The sequence below is a fragment of the Pan paniscus genome, chromosome 19 (assembly GCF_029289425.2).
Source record: "Pan paniscus chromosome 19, NHGRI_mPanPan1-v2.0_pri, whole genome shotgun sequence".
In the NCBI taxonomy this organism is placed as follows: domain Eukaryota; kingdom Metazoa; phylum Chordata; class Mammalia; order Primates; family Hominidae; genus Pan; species Pan paniscus.
The window spans coordinates 26,605,558-26,616,351 of NC_073268.2; the positions used below are offsets into that span (position 1 = coordinate 26,605,558).

The 10,794-nt window shown below is 54.6% G+C and overlaps 1 protein-coding gene across 1 annotated transcript in view; it reads left to right on the forward strand.

Moving 5' to 3' along the window:
• Positions 1 to 10,794, forward strand: part of GPR179 (G protein-coupled receptor 179) — a 21,213-nt gene continuing 10,419 nt past the window's right edge. Inside the window, exons 1-10 of the mRNA XM_003810438.5 lie at positions 1 to 1,009; positions 4,479 to 4,587; positions 6,284 to 6,371; positions 6,791 to 7,026; positions 7,860 to 7,928; positions 8,309 to 8,418; positions 8,738 to 8,976; positions 9,167 to 9,305; positions 9,971 to 10,076; positions 10,612 to 10,758. Coding sequence (XP_003810486.4) covers positions 216 to 1,009; positions 4,479 to 4,587; positions 6,284 to 6,371; positions 6,791 to 7,026; positions 7,860 to 7,928; positions 8,309 to 8,418; positions 8,738 to 8,976; positions 9,167 to 9,305; positions 9,971 to 10,076; positions 10,612 to 10,758 — 2,037 coding nt within the window. The 5' untranslated portion in view covers positions 1 to 215. The remainder of the gene's footprint in view (positions 1,010 to 4,478; positions 4,588 to 6,283; positions 6,372 to 6,790; positions 7,027 to 7,859; positions 7,929 to 8,308; positions 8,419 to 8,737; positions 8,977 to 9,166; positions 9,306 to 9,970; positions 10,077 to 10,611; positions 10,759 to 10,794) is intronic.

A 10,794-nucleotide genomic window follows, 5' to 3' on the forward strand; every position in this document is an offset into this window, starting at 1 on the left:
GGGCAGGGCCCTCATACCTACATCCAGAAGCCAGCTGGTGACGTTAGAGAGAAGAAAAAAGCAGGCGAGCTGGCACCAGCGTGAGAGGGAGAGGGAGAGAGGAAGAAGGAACGCCAGCATAGGAGGCGTGGAGGCCGACAGCCCCCAGACTGCAGCCAGCCTCTGCCTGGGCTCTCCTGAGCCTGGACCCCAGGGTCCTGAGAGCTGCCCCAAGGATGGGCACCAGGGGAGCGGTCATGCCCCCTCCTATCTGGGGGCTGCTGGGCTGCTGTTTTGTCTGTGGTTGGGCTCTGGGGGGTCCACGGCCCATCCGCTCTCTGCCCCCTCTGTCTTCCCAAGTCAAGCCAGGATCTGTACCCATGCAGGTGCCCCTAGAGGGGGCCGAGGCCGCCCTCACTTATCTCTACTCTGGAGATGCCCAGCAGCTATCACAGGTGAATTGCAGTGAGCGCTATGAAGCGCGTGGGGCAGGAGCCATGCCAGGGCTCCCCCCAAGCCTACAGGGGGCAGCGGGCACCCTTGCCCAGGCCGCCAATTTTCTCAACATGCTGCTGCAAGCCAACGACATCCGTGAGTCCAGTGTGGAGGAGGATGTGGAATGGTACCAGGCACTGGTCCGCAGCGTGGCCGAGGGGGACCCAAGAGTGTACAGGGCTTTGCTGACCTTTAACCCTCCACCAGGGGCCAGCCACCTACAGCTGGCCCTGCAGGCCACCCGGACTGGGGAGGAAACCATCCTGCAGGACTTGTCTGGGAACTGGGTGCAGGAGGAGAACCCTCCTGGGGACCTGGACACCCCTGCCCTGAAGAAGCGAGTGTTGACCAATGACCTAGGGAGCCTCGGCAGCCCCAAGTGGCCGCAGGCAGATGGATATGTGGGGGACACGCAGCAGGTGAGGCTGTCTCCTCCTTTCCTGGAATGCCAGGAGGGACGGCTCCGACCTGGATGGCTGATCACACTCTCTGCCACCTTCTATGGACTCAAGCCAGACCTCAGCCCAGAAGTCAGGTAAGTGGGTTTGTGCAGGATTTGATGCGTGTGTGGGGATGTAGGGGAAGGAAGTACAGGTCCCCTCAGCTGTGCCTGGGCCATTTGGCACGAACATGTGCATGCCTGGGGGGCACACAGATGTGGGTATTTGTACTCAGCTGTGTGTACTTACAGTCGGCTCTGGGAATCTGCAACTATCTGTTAACACATACAGGTGTGAGTGTACATGTGTATAAATCAATCCATATTTATCTGGGTTTATGTGCTTGAGCACATGCAGGAATGTCTGTGAGCCTGTGCATATACAAATAGGTATACATATGTAGCATACATCTATATGCAGGTATACACATGTGTGTAGAGATATGTCAGTATAGCTGGGTGCAGTGGCTCACGCCTGTAATCCCAATACTTTGGGAGGCTGAGGCGAGTGGATCACCTGAGGTCAGGAGTTCAAGACCAGACTGACCAACATGGAGAAACCCCATCTCTACTAAAAATACAAAATTAGCTGGGTGTGGTAGCGCGTACCTGTAAACCCAGCTACTCATGAGGCTGAGGCAGGAGAATCACTTGAACCTGAACCCCAGAGGCAGACGTTGCGGTGACCCGAGATCACGCCATTGCACTCCAGCCTGGGCAACAAGAGCAAAACTCTGTCTCAAAAAAAAAAAAAAAGATGTGTCAGTATAGACAGGCAGAGGTCTTGGCCCCCAGGCCTGAGAAGGGAGTGCAAGAGGCAGGAGAGGTCTTGGTGTGGATGACAGTGACAATCTGTGCACCAGGCTTGTTAGTGGCGAGCTGGGTGGGCACTCCAGGCGTTCAACCTGCTGCTCTCTAGCAACTGAGAGCTGTAAAATCAGGCTTCCCCGGAGAAGGAAAACTTTTTTTTTTTCGAGACAGAGTCTCGCTCTGTCGCCCAGGCTATAGTGCAGTGGTGCAACCTCGGCTCACGGCAGCTGCAGCCTCCCAGGTACAGATGATTCTCCTGCCTCAGCCTCCTGAGTAGCTGGGATTACAGGTGCGCATCATCATACCTGGCTACTTTCTGTATTTTAGTAGAGATGGGGTTTCACTATGTTGGCCAGGCTGGTCTCGAACTCCTGACCTCAAGTGATCTGCCCCCCTCGGCCTCCCAAATTGCTGGGATTACAGGTGTGAGCCACCACACCCAGCGGAAGGAAAACTCTTGAGGGGGCTTGGAATCAATGCTCTTTCTGCCAAGGAGCTGGCTGAGTCCCCAGGGCCATCTTCTTAAGCCAAGCAGGCCGCACTCTCCTGCCTGTCCTGACGCAGAAGCTTGTGATTCTCCTCCAGTAAACTACCTCTTCCCTCAACCACAGGAAAGAAGGATTGAGGGTCCTATTGGGAAGGGAGCAGCGACTGAGCCTAGGACTGCAGGGCATTCAACAATCAACACTGCTTCTCCAGCTCTGTGTCCCCATTCATTGTTCCCAGCAGGGTTCTCCTCCTGCCAGCAGGCAGCCTGGCTCCTTGCCAGCTCAGCCCAGAGCAAAGGCTGGGGAGCTGCTGGTCCAGGCATTGCCAGGTCAGGGCTCCTCCATTTCATATCTCCTTTGCTGTGATCAATTCAGACCTGGCTTGGGCAGAGAGAGGAGATGGTTAATAGCTGAGCTGATCTCTGTGTGTGTGCGTGTGTACATGCATGAGGAAGTGTGAAAATCCTCTTCAGAGATCATCAGAGCCCTGACTCCTGCCATGTCTTGACATGCGCCCTGTCTCTCCTCCTTGACAGAAACCAGGAAATGATAGGATATCAAAAAGCTGAGGGGTGGAGAGAACAACCTAGTAGAAAGAAGACTGTTGTCCACAGAGACAGTGAACATTCATAATACTGGAGAAATGGAATGCACGCATGCCCTTCGCACACACTGCAGGTGCTGGGCTCAAGTTTGCAAAGACTGCATTGTCCCCAGATCTAGTGCCTGTAGGGGCAGAAAAGTGTGATCCCTTTCCTCACTCATCATAAGGGTCACGATACTCCTATAACAAAAGACAGATTAACAAGAGAAAGGCATAACAAATTTATTTAATCAAAGTTTTTTGTTTGTTTGTTTGTTTGTGTGTTTGTTTTTGAGATGGACTCTCGCTCTGTCACTAGGCTGAAGTGCAGTGGCGCCATCTTGGCTCACTGCAACCTCCGCCTCCTGGGTTCAAGCGATTCTCCTGCCTCAGCCTCCTGAGTATCTGGGATTACAGGCATGAGCCACCATGCCCGGCTAATTTTTGTATTTTTAGTAGAGACAAGGTTTCTCCATGTTGGCCAGGCTGGTCTCGAACTCCTGGTCTCAGATTATGCACCTGCCTCGGCCTCCCAAAGTGCTGGGATTACAGGCATGAGCCACTGCACCCCGCCTATTTAGCCAAAGTTTTACATGACACAGGAGCCTTCAGAAATGAAGACCCAGTGGCAGAGGCTCAGTGGCTTACACATATAATCCCAGCACTTTGGGACGCCCAGGTGGGAGGATGGCTTGAGTCCAGGAGTTCAAGATCAGCCTGAACAATATAACCAAAGCTCGTCTCCACTAAAAATAATTTTTAAAAACTAGCCAGGCATGGTGGCATATGTCTGTAGTCCCAGCTACTTGGGAGGCTGAGGTGGGAGGATTGCTTGGGCCCAGGAGTTCAAGACCAGCCTGAGCAATATAGCCAGAACTTGTCTCCACTAAAAATAATTTTTAAAAACTAGCCAGGCATGGTGGCACATGCCTGTAGTCCCAGCTACTTTGGAGACTGAGGTGAGAGAATCACTTGAGCCAAAGAGGTGGAGGTGGCAGTGAGCTATGATCATGCCACTGCACTCCAGCCTGGGCAACAGAGCAAGACTGTGTGTCTAAGAAAAAAAAAGAAAGAATAGACTCAGGGAAAACTGTTCATTGTTATGCTTAGATTCCATGAAGCATGGTCAGCCCTGTAGAACTGTGATTGGACAAAAAAGTCTATGATCTAATGGTAGTAGACCAAATAGGGAAACTCAGCCAGGCCTCTGTTCAGCTTCCTCTTGGCCTGTCTATGTAGCATCCTTCCTCCCAGGTACAGGGCAGGATCCCTCTGGAATGAGGGTCATATGACCTACTTACTATCAGTCAAGGCAGGCCAGAGAATTTCTTTATGACCAGCTCCTACACAGAAAGGCAGGGGAAGATGAGAGTAATAGTTCTTGGTTTTATATCTTGCTCTGGGGGAGGGGGATTCTAGTTTCTATGACCTGCCTTGGGGAAGGGGAATTCTGGTTTCTAGAACTCACTTCAGCGGGGAGAAAGAGGGGCAGGAGACAAGAGAGAAGGAGAAGGTCAGAGAGACCTTACTTCTGAACCCTTCTAATCTCCTTTAGTTCAAAGTCCTCAGCATGCCAAAGTGCCATAATTCCGAGCATCGTTTTCTGGGCCCCAACAATGCCCAGGGACACACGTCCACTTTGGCATCAATCACTGTGCCCCTAATTGCCAATTCACTGCCATAGGGGGCAGGTGCAGATGGACGTAGATCTCCAGAGTGTGGACATCAATCAGTGTGCAAGTGGCCCAGGCTGGTACTCTAACACACACCTGTGTGATCTCAACAGCACCCAGGTAAGGATGAGGATGATGGGGGGCGCTACTAGAGTCCTGCCTCCCTCCCCTTTTCCCATCACCGCCACCATGCAGCTCCCAGGAGCAGCAGACAAAGCTACCCCAGCATCTCAGGGCTTCAGGGGAGTTCCTAGTGATTGGCAGAGGTGAGATACCAGGCTTTTAAAAAGTCAGGTCACCTACAGCCTGCCCTCCCACCCCCTATTCCTCCTACTCCTGCCCTCATTCCTTTGAAAGTTCAGTGTTCTTCCTGTCTGCTCTCCTTTCTGGTACTCAGTGCTCCAGGACCCCTCCCCAGGGTGACTTCCTGAGCCTCAGTTACTTATCTCCTTTCCTTCCCCCGGGAACACATTCTTCATGTAACACAGCTCTGGGCTCCTCTTGGCCCACAAAGGATGTTCCATTGGTCTGTCTACAAAAGGGTGTTCCATATTGCTGAAATAAATGGAATTGCTGGTTGGAGTATGGGAGGAATCTAACCAACCAAGGAGCTCGAAGAGGCCTGGGACCAGTGAATGTGATGGAACCTGGGCCAGATGCAGGTAGATTCAAAGCTACGGGTGCAGGTGACTCACAATGATGGAGAGCACTGGCTGGAAATCATGCAAACCCAGTACTGGGAAACTGGGAGGCCAGTGAATTCATCCGCTCCATGGTTACAATCACTGCATGCTTGTTCCTGAGCTGAGCCAAAGCCAGGGCGAGCCCTGTGGCCTGCTGGGGCTGGTGGGCATATTGTTCTGTGTGCACAGGTGGTTCTACTGCTCTTCAGGGCACATGTGTCTGCAGCTAGAGGTGGAGGAATGGAAAAGGGCTCCCACCATCCAGTTCACTGTTTAACCCAGACACATTCACTTCTCTGGGTGCATGTTTGTCTAATTGTGCAGACTGTGTAGTCCAGTGGTCCAAGCAAGAGGGGAAGTTGGGCCACAGCTTCACAAGCACCACACACTAACCCTACTAAGTGAGGTCAGGGGCTCGATATAGAATCTTCCAAGGTTAACCCTTTCATTTGCGTCACTGATGTCTGTTCCCAGCCACTCCCCACAATAGATCTGACCTCATTTGTTCATATTCCCTGCCTGGCTCTGAGGTCTGCTCTGTCCCCTGCCGGGCAAACATCAATAGGAGGAGGTGGAATAAAGGCTGGCCTTGGCATCCCACCAGCCTGGCATTAGCCTGGCATTAAGGCTGGGAAAAACAGTCCTGTGCGAAAGCCAGATGGTCCCTGGTGAAGGAAGCTGCTCCTCCGTGGGGGGCCTTTCCAGTCCATTTGTGTGCCAAAGATGGAAGCTGATGGGGACCCTTTGAAGTAGGATGTAGGCACACAAGGTATGGCTGGGCTCAGAACTTTCCCTACTTCCATCTCCCCCAGTACCTTGCCCTAGCAAGAGCTGGCCACTAGGAAATGGGTCCTATGAGGCTCCTGTCACTGCCAGTCTGAACAAAAGGGTGATTTCTCCCTGTACTCTTTGCTTAGGGTCTCTTTGGGAAGAGAGGCAACAGCAGGGGTCAGGTAGGGTTTCCACAGAGGGAAGGCTTCCCAAGGACTAGAGAGGGCTTCTGGAGGGATTCCCTAGTGTGGACCCAAGTCCCATGGATAGGGAGGTAGATGGACCCTCCATCTCTCCCAGGAGGGAAAGCTCTTCCAGAGAAAGCCCCACATAAACACATACTGTGTTTGTTGTCCCCATAGTGTGTCCCCCTGGAGAGTCAGGGCTTTGTTCTTGGCCGCTACCTCTGCCGCTGCCGACCTGGATTCTACGGGGCAAGCCCCTCTGGGGGTATGTAAGTGTGGTGGGGGCCAGGCATGTGTTTTACATGAGAAGATGGTTGGGAGGGTACATCTGGGGAAGAAAGCCAGATTGGGGTGAGACACTGGGAGGGAACTTGTGGGGCAAGGGCAGAAGGTTGAGAGAGGCAGGAGAGGCAAGCAGATTGCAGTGTGGGGGTGTCTACACCTTCTGAGTATGAGCGTGTAACATGCAAATATGATGCAAGTTGGCCTCTCAAGGAGCCCTAGCCTGGTGTCACCTCTTCCTGGTACTTTGCCCTCCCAAGGAAGCACCCATTCCCACTTGTCCCTGGAGCCCCAGATCACAGGAGAACAGGGAGAGGGCTGTGGTGACTATCAGGGAAAAGGCTGGGATGTCAGGATGCTCTAGCTGGGCCCCTCTCCCTGCACTCATCTTGTTCTTTATAGGGTTAGAGGAGAGTGACTTCCAGACTACCGGGCAATTCGGGTTCCCAGAAGGCAGATCTGGGAGACTGCTGCAGTGTCTGCCATGTCCTGAGGGCTGCACCAGCTGCATGGATGCCACACCGTGCCTGGTGGAAGAGGCCGCGGTGCTGCGGGCTGCTGTGCTGGCCTGCCAGGCCTGCTGCATGCTGGCCATCTTCCTGAGCATGCTGGTCTCCTACCGCTGCCGCCGGAACAAGGCAAGGAAGGCCCCACACCTCCTACACACATGTCCGACCCATCTCAACTGGAGGCCTGAGACTATCTAAGACCAGAATTTAGGAGAAATTGGTTCTAATCTTGATTCTAAATCTAACTCACTGTGTAGCATGATGCAAGTGATTTCTCCGCCTTGGACCTGCTTCCTCATCTGTAAAATAAGGGCATTGAACTTGATTCAATAAACGCTAGTTGAGTATCTACTCTAAGCAAAACACTGCCTAGGCTCAAGTGGAAGTGATCTGGGCCTGCATGGAGTTCCCAGTTTAATGGAGGAAGCAGACATGTAAATAAAATGACAGCACAGTGAGATGGGGGCAAGGATGGAGGTGTCTGTCAGCTGCTGTGGGAGCTTACAGAAAGTCATCCTGCCTGAGATGGCATGGGAAAGACTTTCTGGATGTGACATGAGCCAGGCTTGAAGGTTAACTGGATACTTACTGGGCCAAGAAGGGGTACCCTATTCTAGACAAGGGAGCAGCCTGACCCAACGCTTGAGGAATGCATGAGATCCCTTCCAGCTCCAGCAGCCTCTGATTTGAGCCTAGGTCTGCAGCAAGGCCCTGAGCGAGACTGGGAGGAACACAGGGATGTGTGTGTGGGAATGATGTAAAACCTTGGCCTTAGCCATGTTTAGTGCCAGTGGAGTTGAGCCTGGGGTAACAAGGGACATGGCTGTGGGCAGAGAGGGCAGAGCCAGTGTTACAGGGTGAAGCCTTAGCTCAGGGTCACTGAGTGACCGTTCACATAGGCCTGAGAGCCTCTAGAACCATCGTCCAGACTCTGCTCACATGCCTCTCTCCTTGCTTCACAGAGGATCTGGGCATCTGGAGTGGTCCTGCTGGAAACTGTCCTTTTTGGATTCCTGCTGCTTTACTTTCCTGTGAGTCTGTGGCCACAGGCTGGCCCCACCTTCCAGCATCCCCCACAGCCAAAACCTGGCACCCTCCAAGCCCCAGAACCCTTCTTCTTCTCTGCCCTCTGGAAGGGATTCAGAGACCACAGATTTCCCCTACTCTTACCCACAAATGGCAAGCTGGTCTATGAGCTCTGGAGCCTCAGGCTTAAAGGAGCTCTGTGACTTGCAGTGTGATTTAGGGCAAGTTACCTAACCTCTTTGACACTTCAGCTGCTCCTCTGCAGAATGAAGGTGGTGATGGCTCTATCGCAGGGCTGTTGGGAGGATCCACGGTGTGCTTAGCATAGGCCTGGCCCACAGCAGAAGCATAGTAGAGAGCAGAGATTTTTGCCCCTTCCCACCAGGTCTTCATCCTATACTTCAAGCCCAGTGTATTCCGCTGCATCGCTCTTCGCTGGGTGCGGCTGTTGGGTTTTGCCATCGTCTACGGCACCATCATACTCAAGCTTTACAGGTACGGCCTGGGGCAGACTTTGCTCTCATGCTGCTCATCCCAGACCACCCCAGCTCACTCATGGAATGGTGTTTTTCAAAGCCAGACCCTTGCCAGCCCCACTCCCCTGTACCCCCAAGGCCAACCCCCATCACCATAGCCTTGTCCTCCATGTTACTTTGTGGGGGGCTAGCAAAAGGCAGCAAATCACAAAAAGGATGGAAGGACAAGTACCTGTGTGGAGGAGAGGGCAGCAATGGACAGAGACCAGGGCACTGGCACCCTCTTCGTGATCCACCCAGGTCCCTGCCATCCACCCTGTGTATTCTAACCCTCGCAGAGTGCTGCAGCTGTTTCTGTCTCGAACGGCCCAGCGGAGTGCCCTTCTGAGCAGCGGGCGGCTGCTGCGGCGCCTGGGGCTGCTCCTGCTACCTGTGCTGGGCTTCCTGGCTGTGTGGACCGTGGGCGCCCTGGAGCGAGGCATCCAGCACGCACCTCTGGTGATCCGAGGCCACACTCCCAGTGGCCGCCATTTCTACCTCTGTCACCACGACCGCTGGGACTACATCATGGTTGTGGGTGAGCTGCTTCTGCTGAGCCCAGCCTTACGCTGGTCCCTGCCTCTGTGCCTCCAGGGTTCCTCTTGTTCTGGTTCTCCTGACTTGTCCCCAGACCCCGAGCCCAGGCTCCCCCCAGCACATCTTTCAGAGAAAGGGGTGGGACAGCTGCTGAGGTGGTGCCGGCTCTCTCCCTCCCTGCCTCCCCACAGCTGAGCTGCTGCTGCTGTGCTGGGGCAGCTTCCTCTGCTACGCCACACGGGCTGTGCTCTCGGCCTTCCATGAGCCACGCTACATGGGCATCGCCCTGCACAATGAGCTACTGCTTTCCGCTGCCTTCCACACAGCCAGGTGAGGACGGACTCACCTCCCCACACCCCCTTCCACTCTAACAGTACTCCTCACCTCTCCCAGGTGAGGTGCCCCCATCCCATGCCATCCTGGCAACACTGCTACGCCTCAGCACGTTGAGGAAGGCCCCCACTTCTGGCTCTCTCCCTACCCCCCAGATGCCCCTTCTGTACTCCATGCCTGGCCCAGGTGAGGAGGCCCCCAACACAGAAGAGGAGGAAGAGGACCTTCCTCCTAACTCCTCACCCCTCCCAAAGCACCTCTCCAGCACCCCAACATACCCCTTTCCACACATGCTCAGTCCTCCCTGCCTTCTCCCCTCACTCCTCAGCCATAAGAGCAGCAGGCTGCTGTTTGTCCATAACGACCAGGCCCTGTGGTGGAGGCAGAGTTAACCCACAGAGTGGGCCTAAGAGTCTGGAGCACAGGTCTGTGCTATACACAGCCAAAGAAAGTGAGCTGGAGTAGTCTGGGAGGGCTTCTCGGAGGTTGGGATTAACAGGATTGAAGTGGGACCTAAATCCTGGAGAGGGCAGGAGAGGGCAGAATGCCCCCTCGTCCTAAGCGTATCAGGGTTGGGGCTGAGGTGAAACGCCAGTGAGAAGGCAAAGCAGAAGAGGCAATTCCTGCCTGCAGTAATGACCTGCGCCCCTATCCCGCCCCAGGTTTGTGCTGGTTCCCTCCCTGCACCCGGACTGGACCCTCCTCCTCTTCTTCTTCCACACCCACAGCACAGTCACCACCACGCTGGCTCTGATCTTCATCCCTAAGGTGAGGCCCTCCCCTCCTGCCTGTGAGGTGGACCCCAGCCCCTCTGTCAGGGCCACTGTGGAGCGGTTGTCCCGCAGCGCCCTCTGCAGGCCAGGGTGAGGACGACAGAAGGTGCTGGGTGAGTGAGCACAGTGCCAGGGGCCCTAAGCTAGGAGCTGACTTGAGTGGGGACACTCTCTGCTTCCAGTTCCTGGGCAAGGGAAAGAAAAGCCAGGGCTGGAGGGGCTCCCTCCTGCAGCTGGAAGGTTGGCACACTCTGAAAATCTACTCAGAAGCAGGTATACAGGGAGAGGTGGGAGAGCTGAAGGACCCGGCTAGGAATTGCAGGGTCAGGGGCTTAGAACCACCCTGCTCTCTGAGCTAGAGAAGGTCAGGGAGGATGAGGGGAGTAAAACTCTAAAGATCCCCAGAATTCCAAGTCAGAGAAGGGGGTGAAGCGTCACAAAGTAAGGACGCATTCCACAGGGCAGGTGAGTGCAGGAGTGGACAAGGAGCCAGGGTGAGTCTTTTTCCCACTCTTATGCGCCCCTGCCAGTTCTGGAAGCTGGGGGCTCCTCCCCGGGAGGAGATGGTGGATGAGGTGTGTGAGGGCGAGCTGGACCTGCAGCACTCAGGCTCCTACCTCGGCAGCAGCATCGCCTCAGCCTGGAGTGAGCGCAGCCTGGACCCTGGAGACATTCGGGTATGTGCCACCCTCCCTGCCTCCTTTCAATGCTAG